General features: G+C 37.1%; 1 protein-coding gene across 3 annotated transcripts in view; it reads left to right on the top strand.

Annotated features, from left to right (window-relative positions):
* Window positions 1-27,868, top strand: part of UGGT2 (UDP-glucose glycoprotein glucosyltransferase 2) — a 274,645-nt gene that overhangs the window by 214,101 nt on the left and 32,676 nt on the right. For 2 of the 3 annotated variants that reach the window (XM_054447364.2, XM_063651063.1), the window contains 4 exons: window positions 777-959; window positions 2,749-2,909; window positions 3,548-3,662; window positions 24,812-24,928. In XM_054447364.2, coding sequence (XP_054303339.2) covers window positions 777-959; window positions 2,749-2,909; window positions 3,548-3,662; window positions 24,812-24,928 — 576 coding nt within the window. The remainder of the gene's footprint in view (window positions 1-776; window positions 960-2,748; window positions 2,910-3,547; window positions 3,663-24,811; window positions 24,929-27,868) is intronic. The other variant, XR_008493479.2, reaches the window with a different exon arrangement.

Below are 27,868 nucleotides of genomic sequence, written 5' to 3'. Positions count from 1 at the left end.
GTCAGAGAAAAAAATTAAACATATAACCAGAAACTAGTTTCAAGTAAGAATCAAGTGGTAAAACTCAAATTCTATATTTATTAATTCATCTTTTGCAATTCCGTTTTCATCCTCTCTCTCAATATTTGAGCTCTTGAACTAAATTTAGCCCACAGTATATTTCATTAACTGCTTCTGCTTTAAACAGGGAATAAGCTACTTCTAAGCCTATAAGATACTGAGTCAAATATGAAATATTCAGACCATAATCACTACTTCGTATTTTTAATCCTTGAATTAAATAATGATATATCTCAAACATGAAGCTCCTGTATAGAATCTAATTTATCAGCTTAGAATTTATTTTGTGTTTTTTGTATCCTTTCTTCATCTTTACATCTCTGACCAACCAACCTGTTGACATATACATGAACTATTTGATATGTAGGTGTTCCAAGATCCAGAGGCTTTTTTTTAAGTCAGTTTTCTCAAGTCAGATGTTAACAATAAAAGTATGGGAACATTTATCTTCCATTAATAAGTTTGTTAAATAATATAGTGCACTTATTTTTAATGACATTAAATTATATAGTTTTATTTATACTTGTGTTTTCATATTTGTTAGCATTTTAATATTTCTCATTAATAAGTGTGTTATAGAAGTAGTATTTAGACATCTTGCCTATTAGTTTATAACAATTTATAGGAAACTTTATCTTTTTAATGTTTTTTTTTTTCTCTAAAACAAAACTACTTTCTCTTGAACATATTGTTTGATTTTGTGTGTGTGTTTTTAGGAAGTAATTCCTCACATGGCTAAAGAGTATGGATTCCGATATGAACTAGTTCAATATAGGTGGCCCCGTTGGCTTCGTCAACAGACTGAAAGACAGAGGATTATTTGGGGTTACAAAATTCTTTTCCTTGATGTTCTTTTCCCACTAGCATTGGACAAAATCATTTTTGTTGATGCTGACCAGGTAATAAGATTAACTACTATTTTTAGCAATACGCAAACATTTTTTACACTTCTGTCTTAATATAGAGATTAATTCATGTTGCTCATGTTTATTATCTTCATTACAGTGCTTAAGATATGATTGTGATATATAAGCAAAGTATCTTTAAAAACAAAAAGTCAGAATTCCAGGGGAAAATTGAAGGTATTGTAAGAAGTACCATTTATTATTTAGGACATGGAAGTTTTCTCTCTAAAGTAGTAGTTTTTTACGTTTGAGAACTAAAACAAATACTTATATTAGTCATAATAAGAGTAGTTAATGAATTCCTGTAAATTATGAGCTGATATTTGTTTAAATCTAGGAATTTCTTCTTGCTAGAACAGCTAGCAGTTACATACAACTCTCATTCTTCCACCTTCAACAGCATTCTTTCGCATTCAACCAATAACCAAGTTCTCATCACTCTATCACTTAAGGAAAAGAGCATTTTAAATTTGGCCAACTTATGCCTGTAGTCTCAGCACTTTTGGAGGCTGAGGTGGGGAGGAAAGTTTGAGCCCAGGAATTAGAGGTCACAGTGAGATACAATCATGCCACTGCACTCCAGCCTGAGTGACAGAGTGAGACCCTATCTCTAAAAATGAAATAAATTTGGCCAAAAAAAAAAACAACCAAGGCCCTCTGCTTTCAAAATTTATATGTCCAAAAATTATGGCTTTTCCTTTTTCCCTCCTTGCATTGCTTTTCAATCATTAGTGGGAAAAAAAAAATTGAAAATACACAGAATTTCTAAGAAAAAAGTAATATGTACATGAAAACATAAATTAAATGGATAAGTTAGAATTTATGTGGAACAAAAAATATATTTCAAGTCCTGTATTAGAATTTACTCATATTCTAAACTCTTATTATTTTTGTACTCTATTCCAAATTGATAAATATGAAACATTACAATGAAAACTAAGAAAATAGCATGTCTAAACACACTTTTTTTTTTCTTTTAAGAGACAGGGTCTCACTCTGTCATCCAGGCTGGAGTGCAGTGGCACAGTCATAGCTTACTGTAGCCTCAGACTCCTGCGTTCGAGCCATCCTCCCACCTCCGCATCCTAGGAGCTGGAACTCCAGATGCACACCACCACGCCTGGCTAATTTTTTTTTTTTTTTTTTTTTTGTACAAACAGGGTCTCACTGTGTTGCCCAGGCTGGTCTCAAACTTCTGGCCTCAAGCAATCCTCCCATCTGAGCCCCACACATAATATCTAATATGATTCTTTCTCCTACCTTTCTTTCAATGTGTACACTAATATTTTTCTAGAAGGCTTGAGCATATTAAAAAATAACATTGATATTATTTTATTCAAGCTATTTAGAATAATTGGGAGATTTTTCTTTATGATTCAAACTTAACATTTGCAAATATACAATAATGGAGATTTGGCATGGAATGATTTTGTTATTCATACATTGAGAAACTAAGAGCTCTGCACTTATATAATATTTAACCCCTTCCCCAAATGTCTGATTCGTAAAATGACTTGTTTATAAATGACATAACAAAATATTCTTGTTGGTGAGTAAGACCACTGTCTTAAAGACTAGGAATATAAATTTTAGTTTACCTTTAACCTGTAAGGACAAGAGGAATAAATGTTAAATTCAATAAATTCATATTACATGAAAGCACTGTGAGGAAAATACAGCTCTTTGGATTTCTGTAGTAGAGTAATAATGATTTGAGATTCCCATAAAAAAGGGCTTATGTTATTTTACAGTCTTTATCAGACAGTCTATTCTAATTATTTAGATTGTGAGACATGATCTAAAAGAACTTCGAGATTTCGATCTGGATGGAGCTCCTTATGGGTATACTCCATTTTGTGATAGCCGCAGGGAAATGGATGGATATCGTTTCTGGAAAACAGGATACTGGGCATCACATCTTTTAAGACGGAAATACCATATCAGGTAAGAAAAGTCAGACCCTTACCATTTAGTAAATAAATAATGTATTGAATTACAACTTTCAGTTTTCTTAAAAATTACACAATAAAAGCAACCAATTACATATTGTTCATTTCATGCCAGTCACTCTTGTAAGCCTTTACATATATTAAGTCATAAAATCTTTATGACACTCTTTTGAGATACTGTTATTATCTCCATTTTGTAGATGTGGAAACTGAGGCATACAGCATTTATGTAATTTGCCCAGGCTTACCCTTCTAGTATATAACTGAGCTAAGGAGTTAAACCCAAGTAATATGGCTCCTAACTACTCCAGAAGATTTAAACTTGGTTTGTGAAATAAAATTAAGATTATATCTTCAAAGCCTCATGGCCTTTTGTAAGGCCATGAGTTTCATGACAACTTGGAAAAGCTTGGGGTGACCCTAAAAGATTATGGGTTCTACCAAAATTAAAACAAACTTAAAACTCCTGGGAAACAGTATTAGATATTAGGAGCAAATTTATGAAAGGATTAATGGTTATTAGATCCTACGATATCTGTAGTTAATACCGTCACTGTAGACATTCATTGGAGGAAAGTAAAACTAAAGCTACATAAACAACATAGGCTATCAAGAAGTAATTCATTTTTGCAGTGCTTTATATGTAGTGGATCTCAAGAAGTTCAGGAGAATTGGAGCAGGTGACAGGCTCAGGAGCCAGTACCAAGCTCTCAGTCAAGATCCAAACAGTCTTTCAAACCTAGATCAGGTAAGTAAAATGTTAACAGAATAATTTTGAGTGTGTGTAGATAGACTGTTCCAACTCCATGCTCATAAACTTTGAAGTCTTATATTTTGAGCTTTTTTCTTAGTTTACTGCTGTTTATGTAATTATCTATTGGATATCTCTACTTATACATAATTTTTTCACCTCAAGCTCAACATTTTCAAAACTAATAGTATTTTATCCTCACTTTTCCATTCTCAAACCTCTTCTTTCTACTTTATTATGCCCTGTTTGAGTTACCCTCTGTATTAGTCCGTTCTCATTGCTAATAAAGATATACCCAAGACTGGGTAATTTATAAAGGAAAGAGGTTTAATTGACTCACAGTTCTGCATGGCTGGGGAGGCCTCAGAAAACTTACAATCATGGCAGAAGGGGAAGCAAACACGTCCTTCTTCACATGGTGGCAGGAGAGAGAATGAGTGCTCAGTGAAGGGGGAAGCCTCTCTTAAAACCATCAGATCTCATGAGAACCCACTCACTGTCAAGAGAACAGGATGGGGGAAACCACCCCCATGAGTCAATTATCTCTACCTGGTCCCTCCCACAACAGGTGGAGATTATGGGAATTACCATTTATGATGAGATTTAGATGGGGACACAGCCAAACCATATCACCCTCTTTTTTCTTACTCTCTTCCATCATTGTGTAAACATGCTTAAGTCTCTCTCTCTGATCTTTAAGACAAACTCCCTTCATCCAGTGCACCCCCACCCTGATATTGTCTTAACATTTTCTTTCACCTCACAAGCACTATTTTCCTAATATCCTATCAATTTCCTCATTATTGCATCTGAAACATTTTAGATAATCTAAGCAGAAGCAAAAGACTCTGTAGTCTTTTAGCAGAAGCAAAAGACTCTTTTTTTCTTACTTTTATCACAACCATGCATGTTTATTCATTCATTCATCTGTTGAATACCTGCTATGTGCCGGATATTCTCCTAAGACTTCAGACATCAGAAAACAAAAACAAGATTTCTTTAGCTCATATTTTCATTCTAGTAGAAAAATAAAATTTAAAAATAATATTTAAAGATAAATGTTTTGGAGAAAAAATACATGAAAGCATGATAGAGAGTTCAGAATACTGAATAGGGGCTGGGGCTTGCAGGTATAAATTGGGTGGCCATATGTCCCTATGAAGATGACTTTTGAGTGAATTTTAGATGGAGGCATAAAAGCTGACGCAGATGCAGGCCAAAGAGAATATCTGATGCAAATGTCCCAAGGTGGGAGTAGGCCTTCCGTGTTTGAGGAATAGCAAAAAAGTCAGTATGGTTGGGATAAAGATGCGGGGAATAAAGTAAAAATGAAGGAAAAGAGTTAACAGAGGCTCCAGATAATGTAGAAAGCTTAGTCCCTTTGTTTAAAAATCTAGTAAGTGGGAAATTATATGTCAAAATATGAATGAGTTATTCAAGACCACATTGGTAAGGAGTTGATTTTTTTAATCATTCTTGAAAATTGGGAGATCTTCAAATATATATGTGTTTACATACAAAATAGGGTCTCTTCACTATTGCCAGTTAGTAGAAAACTGACTTAGGGTCCTCTGTAACCCTCAATAACATGCCAGATTTCGATTATGAATACATTTTTGGTAATTCTTAATAATTTTACCAATGTATTTATAAGGAATTCTTAGTCTTACATGTGAATGGAAGTCTATGAAGTTGCCTGTTACCTGCCTATGGACAACTGAAGAAAGGATTCATTTTTCAAGCAGTTCAGGAACTGTCCGAGGTGTTCTCCCAGTACTACATTACCACATTTTGGGGATGATTGTCCTTACTCAAATGTAGTTTGGCTCCCACTCCCTCCAATCCACTTAACACTTCTCAGCAAAATCAAAATATCTTTTTTCTTAGGTAAAAATGTGTAGTGAGCACTTCTTGTTTGTTTTTATGTGCCTCTTTGCAGCATGGATGTTTTCATCCTCTCCTTTCTTGACACTCTCTTGACTCTCTATTGGCTTCCATGTCAGACCTTGCTGGTTCTTCTTTGACATCCCTGGCTTTCCCACCACAATTTTATTGGTGAACTACTTTTTCTCTACTTTTCCTTTAAATGTTGCTATTCTCTACATCTCTGCCTTGACCCACTTCTCACTCCATACTATCTTTAGCAGCAGTCTTTCAGCCAATCATGGTTTCAATTTATATCTTTCTGTTAATAGTTCCCAAATGTTATCTCTGGCTCTTAGCTTTCCCTTGAATTCCCAACTCCTATATTAACTCTACTGCCATTGCCACATTAATGCCCAAAACTTATCTCAAATTAAAAAGTCAAGAACTCAAGTTCTGTTCCTCTTCCACCATTCCCTCCATCAGCAAATACCACTTAGCTGCCTGTTACAGGTTGGATTACTCAGGAAGCCACCTAATTCTAACATGGAAATTAGGAAGTTTATTAGGAAGTACTCTCAGGACCAACAACTGTGGAGGAAGGAAGGAAATGGAATTGGGGAAACTTTACAAATTCAATTAAGACCTCAGTTGACTGACCCCACAGGGAGCTCTGAAGCTGAGATGGTCCTTCATAGTTTGCACAGGTTTGGACAAGTCTTTATTCCTTCATATCAACCAGTCATTGGATATGGGCTGCCCCAGGTAAGGGGGTGACTTTGGGTGAGACAACTCTTTTCCTGGTGTAATACAATATTATATAGAATCCTTTGTCAGTAGATAACTGTAAATCCTTGGGTAATGGTGCTAAGTTTCTGTGAGCAAGAAAGGCAAACCCATACGTAGAATATGTGTATAGGTCAGTCCAGAAGAATCTATATAAAGGACATCTAGTGTAGCCAAATTACCATCAAACAGCTGGTCTTTGCAAAGTGTAAGTGCTATATTAGAAGCTCAGTGTTTACCTCTGCTGTTGGCAGCTCTAAGAGCTAGATGAGCCTGGGTAAGTAGGAGCTCATGCTGTTGGGCCTGTACACAGTCTCCATCTCTGCCAGCATGTCTACTCCATTCGTGTGCCCATTGTGTCATTGGAGTAGCCTATGATCAAGGCTAGCCGACTTCCACAAACCACATAATTTTGACTGCCTAGTTATTTAGTGCTGATTCTGTGTTGAATGCTTTCTGGTGGCTGTTTAACATGAAGTATCCAAAGATCCTGACAGTTTATGCCAATCCCATAGGCTCATCCAGAAGCCTCTACCCCAAAATTTCTTGCCCTTAATCTTCCTATCTTTCTGTTTCTTGGCCTCTGACCAATTGGTCAAGCCATTCACCACTTCTTATGAATATACTCCAACTATAGACTACATTTCTTTCTACATTCATGTACCTCATTATTCAGTTTGTGCAGAAAGAAAAGTAGCCTGTGGTTGGAATATATTCATAAGCAGCTAAAATAGTTCTTAGAAATAAATTTATAGCACTAAGAACTTCCTTTAGGAAAGAAAAAAGGTCTCAACCTCATCTTCTACCTAGAAACTAGGGAAAAAAGAACAGTTAAAACCAAAGTAAGGTCTTGGCTAATGCAATAAGACAAGAAAAGGAAATAAAAGGTATACAAATTGGGAAGGAAGAAATAAAACTGCCTTTGTTTGCAAATGCCTAGACAATCCAAAAAAATGACCAAAAAAACCCAAAAAACAGTGTACCAATAAGGGATTATAGCAAGGTCAAAGGTTAATATATAATTAATATATAAAAGTATAAATTAATATATAAAAGATTAATATATAAAAGTTAGTCATTTTTACTACCTATCAGGTACTATGCTTACTACCTGGGTGACAAAATAATTTGTACACTAAACCCCCATGACATTCAATTTACTGATATAGCAAACTTGCACATGTACCCCTGAACCAAAAATAAAAGTTTAATTAATTAATTAACCTGGAGCAAAAGACTGATTACAAAGTCTGTGGGCTTAGATCAGGTGTCTGAAATAAAGAATAAGTATAATAAAGTTATTTATAAAAAATTAAATGCTATTTTGCATAAGATAATAATTTTTTTTTTTTTTTTTTGAGACTGAGTCTCGCTCTGTCGCCCAGGCTGGAGTGCAGTGGTGCTATCTCGGCTCACTGCAAGCTCCGCCTCCTGGGTTCACGCCATTCTCCTGCCTCAGCCTCCTGAGTAGCTGGGACTCCAGGCGTCCGCCACCATGCCCAGCTAACTTTTTGTATTTTTTAGTAGAGACTGGGTTTCACCATGTTAGCCAGGATGGTCTCGATCTCCTGAACTCGTGATCCACCTGCCTTGGCCTCCCAAAGTTCTAGGATTACAGGCGTGAGCTACCGCCCCTGGCCGTAAGATAAATTTTTTAAGTATATTAATATTATTCCCTTATGTTTATAATATACATTTTTAGGGTTGTATTTTATTTTTAGTAATATCATTTGTGTAGGGATCTTTGCACATTGCCTGATATAGATTTAAGAATATAATCTATATGACAAAGAAAAAGTCATTTTTCTGTATTCCAACAATAAACAAGTGGAATTTAAAATTAAAAACACAGTGTCATTTAAATTAGCACCAAAATAATATTTAAGTATAAATCTAATAAATATTTCTCTCCATGAGGAAAACTGTAAAATTCTAATGAAAGAAATTCAAGAACACTGAAATACATGAAGAGGTATTCCCTGTTTATGGATAGGAAGACTAAATTGCTCAAGACTAAATTGATAAATTCTTCCCAGATCAATTTATAGATTCCACACAATTCCAATCAAAGTCCTAGCAAGTTGTTTTATGATTGTCAACCTACTGATTTTAAAGTTTATATAGAAAAGGAAAAGACCTGGGATAACCAACACAATATTGAAAAAGAAGAAAGTCAGAAGACTAGCAATACCAGACTTATTTCACTGTAAAGCTGTAGTAATCAAGACAGTATGTTGGCAAAAGAATAGAAAAATAGATCAATGGAACAATAGAGAGCCCAGAAATAAACCCACATAAATATAGTCACCCAATCTTTGACAGAGGAACAAAGATAGAGCAAAGATAGTATTTTCAACAAATGTCACTGGAACAACTGAACATCTCATAAGAAAAAAATGAATCTAGACACAGATCTTACACCCTTCAGAAAAATTAACTCAAAATGGTTTATAGACTTGAATGTAAAACACAAAATGCAAAACTCCTGGAAGATAATATAGGAGAAAACCTAGATGGCCTTGGGTATGTCAATAACTTTTTAGATATAACACCAAAGTCATGATCCATGAAAGTAATAACTGATAAGCTGGACTTCACTGAAATTAAAAACTTCTGCTCTGCAAAAGACAATAACAAGAGAAAGAAAAGTTTTTTTGGCAAAAATATATTTGTAAAAGATGCATCTGATAAAGGAGTGTTATCCAAAAAAATGCAAAGAACTCTAAAGACTCAACAATCAGAAAACAAACCAAATTTAGAAATGGACCAAAGACCTTAACAGACACCTCACCAAAGAACATATACAGATGACATATAAGCATATGAGCAGATGCTACACATCATATATCATCAGGGATACACAAATTAAACAACAGTAAGATACCACCACACACCTATTAGGAAGGCCAAAATCCAGAATACTGACAACACCAAAGGCTAGTGAAGATGTGGAGCAAGAGGAACTTGCGTTGATTGCTGAGAAGAGTACAAAATGGTATAGTCGCTTTGGAAGACAATTTGACAGTTACTTATAAAACTAAACAAACTCTTACCATACGATTTAGCCATTGTAATTTTTGGAATTTACTCAAAGTGAAAACTTATGGCTACATAAAAACCTGCACCTAGATATTTATAATACGTTTATTTATAATTGCCAAAATATGCAGCCAACCAAGATGTCTTTTAGTAGGTGAATCGGTAAAGAAATGGGTAAATCCAGACCATGGAATATTATTCAGAGTTAAAAAGAAATGAGCTATTAAGCCATGAAAAGACAAGGAAGAACTTTAAATGTATAATAACTAAGTGAAAGAAGCCAATCTGAAAAGATTACATACTGTATTCTAACTATATGACATTCTGGAAAAAGCAAAACTCTGGAGACAGTATAAAGATAAGTGGTTGTCAGAGTCTGGTGGCAGGGAGGGGGCAAGTGATGAATATGGTGGAGCACAGAGAATTTTTAGGCAGGGAAAATATATAGTGGTAGATACATGTCATTATACAGTTGTCCAAACCTGTAGAATGTACAGCACCAAGAAAGAAGCCTAATGTAAACTGTAGACTTTGAATGAGTATAATGCGTGAATGTAGGTTCATGTATTGCAACAAACATATCACTTCAGTGGGGGGTGTGGATAATAGGGGAGTAGGTAATGCGTGTGTGGGAACAGTGAGTATATGGGAAATCTCTGTGCCTTCCTCTTAATTTGGCTGTGAACCTAATAACTGCTCTAAAAAAATAAAATTTTTAATTTAGAAAAAATTAAACAGAAAAAAGGAATAATTAAGGTTAGAATGGAAATCAGTAAAATGAAAAAAAAAGAAGATACATTTTTGTAGATTTTTGAAAATGAAACCTAAACTGGTTCTTTGAGCAAATCAACAAAACCAATGAACCTCTATCTAGACTGATCAGAAAAAAAAAAAGGTAAAAGACATAAATTACCAATATAGAAATGTGAGACATGACAGCACACAGTTTCTACAGATACTGAAAGAATAATCAGGGGACTATTAGAATGAACTTTCTGGTAATACATTCAACAACTTTGATGAAGTGGCCAAATTACTTAAAAGACACAAACCACCAAAAGTCAGAACATGAAATAGGTAACCTGAATAACCCTGTATCAGTTGAAGAAATGGAATTTGTAGTTTAAATCTCCAGGCCCAGCTAGCTTCAGTAGTGAATTCTATCAAACTTCAAAGAAAGAAATAATACCGGTTTTACACAAACTCTTCCAGAAAATTGAAGAGAAGGGAATATTTTTCAACTCATTCTATGAGGCAGCATTCCCTTGACATCAAGACCAAAGATATTATAAGAAAGGAAAATTATAGACAAGCATTTCTTAAGAAAAGTTGTGGGGGGAGGAGCCAAGATGGCCGAATAGGAACAGCTCCGGCCTACAGCTCCCAGCGTGAGCGACGCAGAAGACGGGTGATTTCTGCATTTCCATCTGAGGTACCGGGTTCATCTCACTAGGGAGTGCCAGACAGTGGGCACAGGTCAGTGGGTGAGTGCACCGTGCGCCAGCCGAAGCAGGGGCGAGGCATTGCCTCACTAGGGAAGCGCAAGGGATCAGGGAGTTCCCTTTCCAGGGGTGACAGACGGCACCTGGAAAATCGAGCCACTCCCACCCGAATACTGTGCTTTTGCAACGGGCTTAGGAAACGGTGTACCAGGAGATTATAGCCCGCACCTGGCTCAGAGGGTCCTACGCCCACGGAGTCTCGCTGATTGCTAGCACAGCAGTCTGAGATCAAACAGCAAGGCGGCAGCGAGGCTGGGGGAGGGGCGCCCACCATTGCCCAGGTAAACAAAGCAGCTTAGGTAAACAAAGCAGCCAGGAAGCTTGAACTGGGTGGAGCCCACCACAGCTCAAGGAGGCCTGCCTGCCTCTGTAGGCTCCACCTCTGGGGGCAGGGCACAGACAAAAGGACAGCAGTAACCTCTGCAGACTTAAATGTCCCTGTCTGACAGCTTTGAGGAGAGCAGTGGTTCTCCCAGCATGCAGCTGGAGATCTGAGAATGGGCTGACTGCCTCCTCAAGTGGGTCCCTGACCCCTGACCCCCAAGCAGCCTAACTGGGAGGCACCCCCCAGCAGGGGCAGACTGACACCTCACACGGCCGGCCAGGTACTCCAACAGACCTGCAGCTGAGGGTCCTGTCTGTTAGAAAGAAAACTAACAGAAAGGACATCCACACCAAAAACCCATCTGTACATCACTATCATCAAAGACCAAAAGTAGATAAAACCACAAAGATGGGGAAAAAACAGAGCAGAAAAACTGGAAACTCTAAAAAGCAGAGCACCTCTCCTCCTCCAAAGGAACGCAGTTCCTCACCAGCAACGGAACAGCTGGATGGAGAATGACTTTGACGAGCTGAGAGAAGAAGGCTTCAGAGGATCAAATTACTCCGAGCTACGGGAGGATATTCAAACCAAAGGCAAAGAAGTTGAAAACTTTGAAAAAAATTTAGAAGAATGTATAACTAGAATAACCAATACAGAGAAGTGCTTAAAGGAGCTGATGGAGCTGAAAGCCAAGGCTCGAGAACTACGTGAAGAATGCAGAAGCCTCAGGAGCCGATGCGATCAAATGGAAGAAAGGGTATCAGCCATGGAAGATGAACTGAATGAAATGAAGCGAGAAGGGAAGTTTAGAGAAAAAAGAATAAAAAGAAATGAGCAAAGCCTCCAAGAAATGTGGGACTATGTGAAAATACCAAATCTACGTCTGATTGGTGTACCTGAAAGTGACAGGGAGAATGGAACCAAGTTGGAAAACACTCTGCAGGATATTATCCAGGAGAACTTCCCCAATCTAGCAAGGCAGGCCAACATTCAGATTCAGGAAATACAGAGAACGCCACAAAGATACTCCTTGAGAAGAGCAACTCCAAGACACATAATTGTCAGATTCACCAAAGTTGAAATGAAGGAAAAAATGTTAAGGGCAGCCAGAGAGAAAGGTCGGGTTACACTCAAAGGGAAGCCCATCAGACTAACAGCGGATCTCTCGGCAGAAACTCTACAAGTCAGAAGAGAGTGGGGGCCAATATTCAACATTCTTAAAGAATTTTCAAACCAGAATTTCATATCCAGCCAAACTAAGCTTCGTAAGTGAAGGAGAAATAAAATACTTTACAGACAAGCAAATGCTGAGAGATTTTGTCACCACCAGGCCTGCCCTAAAAGAGCTCCTGAAGGAAGCACTAAACGTGGAAAGGCACAACCGGTACCAGCCGCTGCAAAATCATGCCAAAATGTAAAGACCATTGAGACTAGGAAGAGACTGCATCAACTAACGAGCAAAATAACCAGCTAACATCATAATGACAGGATCCAATTCACACATAACAATATTAACTTTAAATGTAAATGGACTAAGTGCTCCAATTAAAAGACACAGACTGGCAAATTGGATAAAGACTCAAGACCCATCAGTGTGCTGTATTCAGGAAACCCATCTCACGTGCAGAGACACACATAGGCTCAAAATAAAAGGATGGAGGAAGATCTACCAAGCAAATGGAAAACAAAAAAAGGCAGGGGTTGCAATCCTAGTCTCTGATAAAACAGACTTTAAAACAACAAAGATCAAAAAAGACAAAGAAGTCCATTACATAATGGTAAAGGGATCAATTCAACAAGAAGAGCTAACTATCCTAAATATATATGCACCCAATACAGGAGCACCCAGATTCATAAAGCAAGTCCTGAGTAACCTACAAAGAGACTTAGACTCCCACACATTAATAATGGGAGACTTTAACACCCCACTGTCAACATTAGACAGATCAACGGAACAGAAAGTCAACAAGGATACCCAGAAATTGAACTCAGCTCTGCACCAAGCGAACCTAATAGATATTTACAGAACTCTCCACCCCAAATCAACAGAATATACATTTTTTTCAGCACCACACCACACCTATTCCAAAATTGACCACATACTTGGAAGTAAAGCTCTCCTCAGTAAATGTAAAAGAACAGAAATTATAACAAACTGTCTCTCAGATCACAGTGCAATCAAGCTAGAACTCAGGATTAAGAATCTCACTCAAAACCGCTCAACTACATGGAAACTGAACAACCTGCTCCTGAATGACTACTGGGTACATAACGAAATGAAGGCAGAAATAAAGATGTTCTTTGAAACCAACGAGAACAAAGACACAACATACCAGAATCTCTGGGATGCATTCAAAGCAGTGTGTAGAGGGAAATTTATAGCACTAAATGCCCATAAGAGAAAGCAGGAAAGATCCAAAATTGACACCCTAACATCACAATTAAGAGAACTAGAAAAGCAAGAGCAAACACGTTCAAAAGCTAGCAGAAGGCAAGAAATAACTAAAATCAGAGCAGAACTGAAGGAAATAGAGACACAAAAAACCCTTCAAAAAATTAATGAATCCAGGAGCTGGTTTTTGGAAAGGATCAACAAAATTGATAGACTGCTAGCAAGATTAATAAAGAAAAAAAGAGAGAGGAATCAAATACATGCAATAAAAAATTATAAAGGGGATATCACCACTGATCCCACAGAAATACAAACTACCATCAGAGAATATTACAAACACCTCTACGCAAATAAACTAGAAAATCTTGACGAAATGGATAAATTCCTCAACACATACACCCTCCCAAGACTAAACCAGGAAGAAGTTGAATCTCTGAATAGACCAATAACAGGAGCTGAAATTGTGGCAATAATCAATAGCTTACCAACCAAAAAAAGTCCAGGACCAGATGGGTTCACAGCCGAATTCTACCAGAGGTACAAGGAGGAACTGGTACCATTCCTTCTGAAACTATTCCAATCAATAGAAAAAGAGGGAATCCTCCCTAACTCATTTTATGAGGCCAGCATCATCCTGATACCAAAGCCAGGCAGAGACACAACCAAAAAAGAGAATTTTAGACCAATATCCTTGATGAACATTGATGCAAAAATCCTCAATAAAATACTGGCAAACTGAATCCAGCAGCACATCAAAAAGCTCATCCACCATGATCAAGTGGGCTTCATCCCTGGGATGCGAGGCTGGTTCAATATATGCAAATCAATAAATGTAATCCAGCATATAAACAGAACCAAAGACAAAAACCACATGATTATCTCAATACATGCAGAAAAGGCCTTTGACAAAATTCAACAACCCTTCATGCTAAAAACTCTCAATAAATTAGGTATTGATGGGACGTATCTCAAAATAATAAGAGCTATCTATGACAAACCCACAGCCAATATCATACTGAATGGGCAAAAACTGGAAGCATTCCCTTTGAAAACTGGCACAAGACAGGGATGCCCTCTCTCACCACTTCTATTCAACATAGTGTTGGAAGTTCTGGCCAGGGCAATTAGGCAGGAGAAGGAAATCAAGGGTATTCAATTAGGAAAAGATGAAGTCAAATTGTCCCTGTTTGCAGATGACATGATTGTATATCTAGAAAACCCCATTGTCTCAGCCCAAAATCTCCTTAAGCTGATAAGCAACTTCAGCAAAGTCTCAGGATACAAAATCAATGTACAAAAATCACAAGCATTCTTATACACCAATAACAGACAAACAGAGCCAAATCATGAGTGAACTCCCATTCAGAATTGCTTCAAAGAGAATAAAATACTTAGGAATCCAACTTACAAGGGATGTGAAGGACCTCTTCAAGGAGAACTACAAACCACTGCTCAAGGAAATAAAAGAGGACACAAACAAATGGAAGAACATTCCATGCTCATGGGTAGGAAGAATCAACATTGTGAAAATGGCCATACTGCCCAAGGTAATTTACAGATTCAATGCCATCCCCATCAAGCTACCAATGACTTTCTTCACAGAATTGGAAAAAACTACTTTAAAGTTCATTTGGAACCAAAAAAGAGCCCGCATCGCCAAGTCAATCCTAAGCCAAAAGAACAAAGCTGGAGGCATCACACTACCTGATTTCAAACTATACTACAAGGCTACAGTAACCAAAACAGCATGGTACTGGTACCAAAACAGAGATATAGATCAATGGAACAGAACAGAGCCATCAGAAATAACTCCACATATCTACAACTATCTGATCTTTGACAAACCTGAGAAAAACAAGCAATGGGGAAAGGATTCCCTATTTAATAAATGGTGCTGGGAAAACTGGCTAGCCATATGGAGAAAGCTGAAACTGGATCCCTTCCTTACACCTTATACAAAAATCAATTCAAGATGGATTAAAGACTTAAACGTTAGACCTAGAACCATCAAAACCCTAGAAGAAAACCTAGGCATTACCATTCAGGACATAGGCATGGGCAAGGACTTCATGTCTAAAACACCAAAAGCAATGGCAACAAAAGCCAAAATTGACAAATGGGATCTAATTAAACTAAAGAGCTTCTGCACAGCAAAAGAAACTACCATCAGAGTGAACAGGCAACGTACAAAATGGGAGAAAATTTTTGCAGCCTACTCATCTGACAAAGGGCTAATATCCAGAATCTACAATGAACTCCAACAAATTTACAAGAAAAAAACAAACAACCCCATCAAAAAGTGGGCGAAGGACATGGACAGACACTTCTCAAAAGAAGACATTTATGCAGCCAAAAAACACATGAAAAAATGCTCACCATCACTGGCCATCAGAGAAATGCAAATCAAAACCACAATGGGATACCATCTCACACCAGTTAGAATGGCAATCATTAAAAAGTCAGGAAACAACAGGTGATGGAGAGGATGTGGAGAAATAGGAACACTTTTACACTGTTGGTGGGACTGTAAACTAGTTCAACCATTGTGGAAGTCAGTGTGGCGATTCCTCAGGGATCTAGAACTAGAAATTCCATTTGACCCAGCCATCCCATTACTGGGTATATACCCAAAGGACTATAAATCATGCTGTTATAAAGACACATGCACATGTATGTTTATTGTGGCATTATTCACAATAGCAAAGACTTGGAACCAACCCAAATGTCCAACAATGATAGACTGGATTAAGAAAATGTGGCACATATACACCATGGAATACTATGCAGCCATAAAAAATGATGAGTTCATGTCCTTTGTAGGGACATGGATGAAATTGGAAATCATCATTCTCAGTAAACTATCGCAAGAACAAAAAACCAAACACCGCATATTCTCACTCATAGGTGGGAATTGAACAATGGGAACACATGGACACAGGAAGGGGAACATCACACTTCGGGGACTGTTGTGGGGTGGGGGGAGGGGGGGAGGGATAGCATTGGGAGATACACCTAATGCTGGATGACGAGTTGGTGGGTGCAGCACACCAGCATGGCACATGTATACGTATGTAACTAACCTGCACATTGTGCACATGTACCCTAAAACCGAAAGTATAATAATTTTAAAAAAAAGTAAAAAAAAAAAAAAAAGCATAAAATTGTCAAAAAAAAAAAGTTGTAAAAATTGTTAACAAAGTTTTAAGTAATCAAATTTAGTAATATATAAAAAGGATCTTATATCATGAATCATGACCACATGAACTTTATCCCAGGAATGCAAGATTGATTCAGTATTAGAAAATCAATGTAATTCACAGTATTAAAGACTAAAATACATATCCATATATATACATGATCAGCTAAATATATGCAAAAGAGCATTTGATATGCTCCAGTATCCTTTCGTGATTTAAAACTCTCAGCACACTAGAACTGGAAGGGAACTTCCTCATCCTGATAAAGGGCATCTATGAAAAACCTACAGCTAACATCATACTTAATAATCAAAGACTGAATGCTTTCTCCCTAAGATCAGAAACACAGCAAAGATGTCCACTCTTACCTTTCCTATTCAGTATTGTACTAGACAGATACCTAGTACAGCAAGGCAAGAAAAAAAAATAAAAGGCATCCAGGTTGGCAAGGAATAAGTAAAACTGGCTGTCTTGGACGGGTAAGGGGGACAATCAATGTGATCATCTAGGTAGAAAACCTCATGTAATCTACCAAAAAGCTAGAACTAATAACTGCATGTCACAAAGTTGCAAGATACAAAATCACTATGAAAATCCAATTCTATTTCTATATACTAGCAATAACAATTAAAAATTGAAATTAAATAACCATTTCTGTAGCATTTTAAAAATGAAAAACTTTGTGGTCAGACTTAAGACTTACAGATTGAAAACTGCAAAACTGCTAAGAGAGATTAAAAATCAGCTGAATATTTAGAGAGATATACCTTGTTCATGGTTGGAAGATTGGATATTGTTAAGATGTGGTTTCTCCCCAAATTAATCACTAGATTTAATGCAATTCCAATAAAAACATTACTATTTTTTCTATATTTATTAGGCTTTCTTGTACAAATTAATGAAGTTGATTCTAAAATTCAAATGGAATGCCATAGACCTAAAATCGCCAAAACAGGCAAGGCGTGGTGGCTCATGCCTGTAATCCCAGCACTTTGGGAGGCCGAGGCAGGTGGATCACTTGAGGTCAGGAGTTGAAGACCAGCCTGGCCAACATGGTGAAACTCTGTCTCTACTAAAAATATAAAAAATTAGCTGGGCATGGTGGCTGGCACCTGTAATTCCAGCTACTTGGGAGGCTGAGGCAGGAGAATCACTTGAACCCAGGAGGTGGAGGTTGCAGTGAGCCGAGATCACGCCATTGCACTCCAGCCTGGGCGACAAGAACAAAACTCTGTCTCAAAAAAATAAATAATTTGAAAATTAAAAATAAATAATAAAAATCACCAAAACAACTTTGAAAAATAAGAAAGTTCAAAGACTTTTACCACCTTGTTTTAAGACATAATATATAGCTGCTGTAGTCAAAATAGGTTGGTGTTGGTGTAAAGATAGACAATTTGATCCATGAATTAGAATAAAGAATCGAGAAATAGACCCACATATATGGCCTGTTGACTTTTGACAAAGGTGCAGAGATAATGCAGTGGAGAAAGGATAGTCTTTTCAGCAAACAGTGCTGGAACAATTAGATATCCTTATGCCAAAAAAAAAAACCCCAAAAACCTCTAAACCCTAATATGCCATAAGTAAAAATTAATTCCAAACACATCATAGACAAAGGTACAATATAAAATGTTTAGAAGATAGGAGAAAGTCTCTGTGGTCTTGAGTTAAGCAGAGATTTTTTAGGTATGATACTAAAAGCATGATTCATAAAAGAAAAAATTGATAAATATACAAAGAGCTCCCAAAACTCATTAATAATAGAATAAGTAATCTGATTTGTTAAAGAATCAGATTGACCCATCACCGAAGATGATCAAGTGTCAATAATTCCATGAAAAGATGCTAAACATCATTAGTGATTAGGGAAATGCAAATTAAAACTACAGTGAATAACTCTACACACCAATTAGAATGGTTAACATTAAAAAGACTGACCATACCAAGTGTTGAAAGGATATATAGCTGCTAGAATTCACATACATTGCTTGTGAAAATGAGTGTAAAATGGCTAAGCCATTTTGAAAATCAGTTTGGCGATTTCTTTTACAGTTTAACTTAAACCTGCCATATGATTAGTTATTATTCTTCAGGGTATTTACCCAAGAGAAATAAAAGTACCTGGCCACACAAACACTTGTACATAAATACTCATAGTAGCATTATTCATAAAAGCCAAAATCTAGAAACAACCCCCCTGTATTTGTTACCTGTTGCTGCATAACAGCTTACCCAAAACGTAGCAGCTTAAAACAACAAACAGTTTGTGTGGATCAGTTTCTGTGGTCTGACCTAGCTTGGTGTTCTGCTTCATTGTGTCTCTCAAGACTGCAATCATTGTGTCAGCCCGGGCACTGCAGTCTAATCAAAAGACTTGACTGCTAGGCAAAGTCACTCACATGGTTGTGGACAGGGTTTATTCTTCAAGAGCTATTATACTGAAAGCCTAATTTCCTCGCTGGATGTGACTATAGGCAGTCATCAGTTTCTGGCAGATGGCCTTATCTGTAAGGGCAAACATAAGAGAGAAGAATCAGAGAAAGAGAGGATGCCAACAAAATGGAAGTCACAGTCTGTTATAGTCTAGTCTCAGAATTGACATCCCGTTAGTTTTGCCATATTCTGTCTGTTAGAAGGTAGTCACTAGATCCAGCCAGACCAGGAGAAGGAATTGCACAAGAGAATGGATACCAGAAGTCAGGAATTACTGGAAGCCATGTCAGAAACTGCCTACTGCAAATATCTGTCAAGAGGAGAATAGATAAAAAGATACGGTATATTCATAGAATGTAATACTACTCAATAGTAAAAAGGAATGAATTATACACAGACAACATGGATGACTCTAAAAATAACAATGCTGATCCATACCAAAAGTATATAGATTTATATATAATTTATATGAAAAGTCAGACCTAAAGTATTTGTATTATATAATCCTATTTATATGAAATTGTAGAAAATGCAACTAATCCAAGGTGAAAAAAGCAGTTCATGCTTACCTGGGGACTGGATTGAGTGCATAGAGGAAGGATAGGAGGGAACAATTGCAAAAGGACACAGGGAATCTTGAGGGTGATAGCTATATTCAATTATGTTAATTATGTGATGGTTTCACAGAAATATACATATGTAAAATTCTTTATGCCCAGTAGTGGTACTGGCATAAGGTTAGACATATCAGTCACTAGAATAGAATTGAGAGTTCAGAAATAAGCCTGTGCCTCTACTCTCATTTGATTTTTGTCAAGCATTCCAAGATAATTTAATGGGGAAAGAATAGTCTTTTTAACAACTATGCTAGACAACAGGAAATTCACTTGTAAAGAATGAAGTTGGACCCCTACCTCACATCATATATAAAAATTAACTCAAAATGGATCAAAGATTTAAATGTAAGAACTAAAACCATAAAACTCTTAGAAGTGAACATAGGTGTAAATCTTTATGACTTTGGATTAGGCAATGTTTTTTAAGATATAAAACCAAAAGCACAAGCAATAAAAGAAAAAGATAAATTAGCATCAAAATTTAAAGACTTGTATGCTTTAAAGCACACAAGAAAGGGAAAAGACAATTTTTAGAATGGGACAAAATATTTGCAAATCATGTGTCTGACAAGATACTAAAATCCAGAACATATAAAGAACTCCTGTAGGATGTGAGGGCAATCTGGCTGCTACATCTGTCACCCCATTGATACCAGGGTTGATTCAGCTGATCTGGCTGGCTATGCAGGTGTCCTCTTCCTCCCTCACTGCTCCATGTGTGTTCCTCCTGAAACTGCATGCTGGGTTGAAGAGGATGACCATCCCCAATAGAGGAGGACCAATCTTCAGTCAAGGGTACATGAGTAGCTGTGCTGCCCTGCCAGAACCTCCAAACAACCTCTCAAGAACTCCCATAATTCAATAGCAAAGGAAAATAACCAATTTACAAAGTGGTCAAGGGATGTAAATAGACATTTAAACATGTTTATTTTTATTTTTATTTTCCATGTTTTTTATTTTACTCTAAGTTCTAGGATACACGTGGTGAACGTGCAGGTTTGTTACGTAGGTATACATGTGCCATGGTGGTTTGCTGCACCTATCAACCTGTCATCTAGGTTTTAAGCCCCACATGCATTAGGTATTTGTCCTAATGCTCTCCCTCCCCTTCCCCCAGCCCTCCAACAGGCCCCAGTGGGTGATGTTCCCCTCCCTGTGTCCATGTGTTCTCAATGTTCAACTCCCACTTATGAGTGAGAACATGTGGTATTTGGTCTTCTGTACCTGTGTTAATTTGCTGAGGATGATGGTTTCCAGCTTCATCCATATCCTGCAAAGGACATGAGCTCATTCTTTTTTATAGCTGCATAGTATTCCATGGTGTATATGTGCCACATTTTCTTTATCCAATCTGTCACTGATGGGCATTTGGGTTGGTTCCAAGTCTTTGCTATTGTAAATAGTGCTGCAGTAAACATACATGTGCATGTGTCTTCATAGTAGAGTGATTTATCATCCTTTGGGTATATACCCAGTAGTGGGATTGCTGGGTCAAATGGTGTTTCTGGTTGTAGATCCTTGAGGAATTGCCACACTGTCTTTCACAACAGCTGAACTAATGTACTCTCCCACCAACAGTGTAAAAGTGTTCCTATTTCTCCACATCCTTGCCAGCATCTGTTATTTCCAGACTTTTTCATGATCACCATTCTAACTGGCATGAGATGGTATCTCATTGTGGTTTTGATTTGCATTTCTCTAATGATCAGTGATGAAGTTTATTTCGTATGTTTGTTGGTCGCATAAGTGTCTTTTTTTGAGAAGCGTCTGTTCATATTCTTCGCCCACTTTTTGATGGGGTTGTTTTTTTCTTGTAAATTTGTTTAAGTTCCTTGTAGATTCTGGATATTAGCCCTTTGTCAGATGGATAGATTGCAAAAATTTTCTCCCATTCTGTAGGTTGCCTGTTCACTCTGATGGTAGTTTCTTTTGCTGTGCAGAAGCTCTTTAGTTTAATTAGATCCCATTTGTCAATTTTGGCTTCTGTTTCTGTTGCTTTTGGTATTTTAGTCATGAAGTCTTTGCCCATGCCTATGTCCTGAATGGTATTGCCTAGGTTTTCTTCTAGGGTTTTTATGGTTTTAGGTTGTACATTTAAGTCTTTAAATAGAGATTTAATTCTGTTTATTTAGAGATTTTAATATGTCTATTTAAATAGACATTTAAATGGGAAATATGTTTATTTAGACATTTAAATATGAAATATGTCTATGTAAATAGACATTGTATGTGTTTACTAGCCATTGATATATCTTCTGTGATACACAAATGTCCAATAAACACATGAAAAGATGCTCAATGCCATTGTCATTAGGAATAGCAAATCAAAACCACAATGAGATACCACTTCATACTTGCTATGATAGCTACAATAAAAAAGATTGACAATAATAAGAGTGGACAAGGATATGGAGAAAATGGAACCATGATACGCTCCTATTTGGAATGTAGAATAGTGTACCAAGTTCAAAAACAGTTTGACAGGTCATCAAAATGTTAAACAGAGTTAACGTATGACCCAGCAGTTCCCCTCCTAGATATATACCCAAGAGAGTTGAAAACATGTGTCCAAACAAAAATTTGTACAAATGTTTATAGAAGCACTGTTTATAACAGCTGGAAAATGGAAACAACTCAAATGCCCATCGGTTGACAAATGAATAAGCCAAATGTTGTAAATTCATACAATGGAATATTATTCGGCTGTAAAAAGGATTGAAGTACTGAAATATGTCACAGCATGGATGGACCTTGACAACATTGTGCTGACAGAAGCCAGACACAAAAACTTTCTAATGTATAATTTTAGTTATGTGATATGTCCAGACTAAACAAACTCATAGAGACAGCAAGTAGATTATTAGGTACATGGAGGTTAGGGGAGGATATGAGGACAGTGTGTGAAATAATCAGCTAAAGATCAGCTAAGTGACAACAGAGCAGACCCATATATATAATTGACAGAATTAAGGTTCCCCTAAGATTTTTATTCATGAGGTTAAAATGAAAAAAACAGTCAGCATGGGGGGTAGTGTGTGTGTGTGTCCTGTACTCATGGAACTCAGCCAGGTTGAGTTCCATGAGAACAGGTACAGAGATTGAGATTTAATCAGGACTATGACTTTGTCAAGAAAGTACAACTAAGTGAGAGAAGAATAAGACAGTTGAGAGTATATTCAAAAGAATAACTATATAGGGGTGAATACATCAAGGAATGAGGGACAGTGAAATCATGGTAGAATCAGTTGATTGGAGGTTCCAAGGAGTCAAAGGATATTGATATCTGAGTACTCAGTGGAGTAAGCCAAAAATCAAGAGGTGGTCAGAGAGTGGCACCATGAAATTGAAAGTATAGAAGACTTGGTCTAGTATATAACCATTTGAGTTAGTAGCTTAGATAATATGATAGGCCAGGTTATTTAAGGAAGGGATTCCAAGGAACTAAGGGTGTCAGAAGGAACAGTTAAGGTTTTTCTTTCTTTGAATAACGGACTTTATTTTTTTAGAGCAGTCTTAGGTTTACAAAAAAAAAATGATCAGAAAGTATGGGTAATTTTCTATTTCTGGGTTCTTTATTGTGTTCCATTGATGTATTTGTCTCTTATTTTTCCAATACCACACTGTTTTGATTACTGTAACTTTATAGTAAGACTTCAAGTGTGGTAGTGTTAGCCCTCTGACTTTATTCTTCAATATTGTATTGGATATTCTGGATCTTTTCCTTTTTCCCTAAACTTTAGAATCAGTTGGTCAGTCTCCACAAAATAACTTGCTAAGCCTTTGATTGGGATTGTGTTAAGTCTATAGATAAATCTGGGAAGAATTGATATCTTGACTATGGAGTCTTCCTATGTGTGAACATAGAATATCTCTTCATGAATTTCAGTGTTCTTTGATTTCTTTCCTCAGAATTTTGTAGTTTTCATTTTGTTGAGGAACATATTTTATCAGATTTATATTTAAGTATTTCTCTTTTTCGGTGCTAATGTAAATGGTGTGTTTTCTTAAATTTCAAATTATGTTTGTTCATTGCTGGTATACAGAAAAGCAGTTGACTTTTGTATATTAACTTTGTATCTTGTAACATTGCTAAAATTGCTTATCAGTTCCAGAAGTTTTTTTCCCTTGATTCTTGGGATTTTCTGCATAAACAATCCTGTTACCACAAACAATGACAGGTTTTTTCCCTTCCCAATCTATATACACTTTCCTTTTCTTGTCTTATTGCATTTGCTGGGACTTTCAGTGTGATGTTTAATAGGGATGTTGAGAGAAGAACCTTAAAATTGTGAATCTTGGAGCTTATGTAGGACAACCAGCACAAGTACCCTTCATACTCTTGGAGAGAGAGGAACATGCCTTTGCTCTTGAATATAAGCAGATCTTCTCTAGGGAAAGGAAGGGAAGGACTCTACCCCTGGAATATAAACAAATATCTCTGGGGAAGATTTGTCTGATTCTCTCCAAAGGTCTCTAACTTACTAGGCTAGTTTGCCAGTCAAACATCCATTAACCCAGATGCCAGCAATCTTTACTTAGAGAGCTCTGAGCATACAGAAATGGGAAAATATTCATGGATCATTGTTTCCAATGGGGAGATGAAAATTCACCTCAGAATCCAGAGAGCGTGGTGGTGACCGATATGAACAGTAATTGCAGGCATAATGTGAGCAATAGAGGCAGATTGAGGTAGTGAGGCTGTCCATTGTGGGGATTATTGAATGGTAGGTTTCTATGCCTCCCTCTTCATCCTTGTTCCCAGGGAAAGAGTCTAGGAGAGATGTAGGTATATTCCAGTGCATGGATTCATTCATGACACAAGATGATTGGATCACCTTAGGTATTTTAAGCTTAAAAGTGTAGAGAAATCTCAGATTTTCATATGTTTTATGATCTGTTTACAGTCTAACTGATGTCTTATTTCATTCAGCTTCTTTCCTTCTGACTCTAAATTTCATACGTCTGTGATTAAATCACATTTTTCTGTAGGATCTCCCCAATAATATGATTTACCAAGTCGCCATTAAGTCTCTTCCTCAAGACTGGCTGTGGTGTGAAACCTGGTGTGATGATGAATCCAAACAAAGAGCCAAAACAATTGATCTGGTGAGTGTCTTTGTTTTCATTTGTATGTAAGCAGATATGGAAATGTTTAAATAGAAATATTTTCTTTCTGTTTTACAAAGGGAGTGGCATACATATTACTTCACTTCTTCTGCTGTTCAGTCTATTACATATTTACTTAGGTTGGCAAGTATAGGTCTATTTTGGGGGCCCCCAAGACCACCCTGAGGTTTGATGATTCACTAAGGAGATTCATAAGATGCAAAATGTAATCATATTCATAGCTATCATTTATCACAGTGAAAGGATATAAAGCAAAGTCAGCAAAGGGAAAAGGCACATGGGGCAAAGAGAAAATCAGGTGCAAGATTCCAGGAGTCCTTTCTCTGTGATATCACACAGGACAAGCTTCATTCCTCAAGCAATAAGAGATTCCACAACCAGTGTGAAGTATTACCTACTAAGGACATTTATTAGAAACCCCCGTGTCCAGGGGTTTTATTGGGGGCTGGTGACCATATAGCACTGTCTGCCTGAGACAAACCTAAATTTCCAGCACTCAGAAGGAAAGCAAGTGTTTAGCATAAACACCTTTGCACAGGTAATTTAGACCAATGAGTTAACTCTTATAAAGGAATGGTGGGAACCATCCTGAACCCTGTGTTCCCAGATGCCAGCGAGGAGCCAAACTTACAAGCAGGTCTTTCTAAGAATAGCAATTTCAGGCTTTCTGTATTAACTCTTTTCTGCAAAAGGACTTTTGGAAAAAAGGGCTGAGAGGGCTGGGCATGGTGGCTCACGCCTGTAATCCCTGCACTTTAGGAGGCCGAGGCAGGTGGATCACCTGAGGTCAGGAGTTCGAGACCAGCCTGGCCAATATGATGAAACCCCATCTCTACTAAAATTACAAAAAATTAGCTGGGCGTGGTGGCACATGCCTGTAGTCCCAGCTACTTGGGAGGCTGAGGCAGGAGAATCGCTTGAACCTGGGAGGCAGAGGTTGCAGAGAGCTGAGATCGCGCCACTGCACTCCAGCCTGGAGACAAGAGCAAAACTCCAACTCAAAAAAAAAAAAAAAAACAGGCTGAGAGCTAGCTGAAAATGTTTGTGGATTAGCTGTCATCTTGACATGTCTTCAGTTTAGTTATCCTGCCAATATTTTCCCCCAAATAAAGGCAAACAAGACAATTTTGTCTACTTAAAATATATCATACGTGCTTTTTCTCTTACTTATTTTTAAGAGATTATTTTTCTTAGGTTTTCATTTAAATCAGTTTATGCTGTGCAGTTTAACTCTCCTAAACATAAAATATTTCAAAGTAATTTATTTGTTTTGCATTTAGATCTTATATTCCACTACTACCTTGTCTTTAGTAGGTATAAGTTTTTTTCCTACCATATTGTTTTTAATGTGCTAAGTGTAGAAAATTGTTTACAAGATCTCCACTGATGAATAAGCTATTAAAATGTTATAATTCACACAATTTTGAACAAAAAAGGGCAGGAAAACAAAATATAGGAACTTTTTCAGACGTGTATAGAAATACATATCTTAAAAGTAGCATGCCAGCATGTTAGAATGTAATCATAGGTGGTAGAATATAGCAGAAACAAATAAAATGGCATTTTTAAGAGGTAAGCAAGGGAATTTCATAAAGAGAGGCCAAGAACATTATTGAACACAACTACTAATATGTTGTTAGGGTTCTGTTGTGGCTCATACAGAGGGGTATAGGTCATTTTGGGATCTTTAGTACTTAGACTAACATGAGCTACCATAACAAACCCCCAAAATTCAGTGGCTTCATACTCATTCCAGCAGCAGACCTAAGTGGGGATCTCCGTCATTGAGTAGCCCTCCTGTGTGCCATGTCTCAGGGAGTACTTTTTGTCCACGTATAACTGCTCCTTCCATTGCAGTAGCCACTTGCCTTATGTGGCTGTTGAGCCCTTAACATGTTGCTATTCTGAATTGAGATGTGCTGTAAGGTATAAAGTACACACCAGATTTTGAATACTCAATACAATGAAAGTAACATATATCTCATTACTAATTTTTGTATTGATTACATGTTGACTTAGTATTTCGGATATATTGGGTTGAATAAAATATGATGTTAAAATTTATTTCACCTAGTCCTCTTACATTTTTACACATGGCTACTAGAAAAATTTAGTATTTTTCTAGTGAAAAAACCCCACAAATTACGTATGTGGTTTTCATTGTATTTGTATTGGATAGTACCAATCTGGAGGGAAGGGGAAAAAAAGTGTGGAGAACATATCTTGAATCCTAAAGGCATGGCCCCTTGGTGGGAGTTGGTCAAGTGGCCATAGCTAGATGTAACAGGAGCTGAGAAATGGCATTCTTGGATAGACAGCTACTTCTTAGGAATAGCAATACCCAGGAAAAGGAGAAGTGGCACAAATTTTGGTGTTCAGCCCATCTCCCTCATAGAAACACTAAGAGTGGAATGAGAGAACATGCTATTCTTCATGGAGGAGAAAAGAGAATGCAGAAAATTCCCAAGGAAATGGCCTAACAGAAGAAAAGAGAATGACTAATAATATTGAAGGTGGGAATGAAAATGTTTATGGATGTCATTATACTCTCTCAACTGTCCATCTCAGAGTTTTTCAACCTCAGTACTATTGGCAAAGAGGAGTGGAGAATTCTTTGTTACAGGGGTTTTCCTGTGCATTGTGGCAGGTATTCAGCAGCATTTCTGGCCTCTGTCCACTAGATGGCAGTAGCACCCCACCACTCCCTGGCCATCACAAATTTTCTCCAGACTTTGCCAAAGCTCCCCAAGGGGCATGATTACCCAGTTAAGAACCACTAATAAAGCTTATAGAGTGTATGCACGAGCACACACACACACACACACACACACACACACACACAAACCCACTGTAGTACAAATAGCTAAAGAAAACATAATATTTTTATTTTTTAATAGTTTGACAGAATTAAAAAAAGAA

This window comes from Pongo pygmaeus, chromosome 14 (assembly GCF_028885625.2).
Source record: "Pongo pygmaeus isolate AG05252 chromosome 14, NHGRI_mPonPyg2-v2.0_pri, whole genome shotgun sequence".
NCBI classification, from domain to species: domain Eukaryota; kingdom Metazoa; phylum Chordata; class Mammalia; order Primates; family Hominidae; genus Pongo; species Pongo pygmaeus.
The sequence above is the reverse complement of the archived record's forward strand: the minus strand, read 5'-3'. Positions and strand labels throughout refer to the sequence as shown.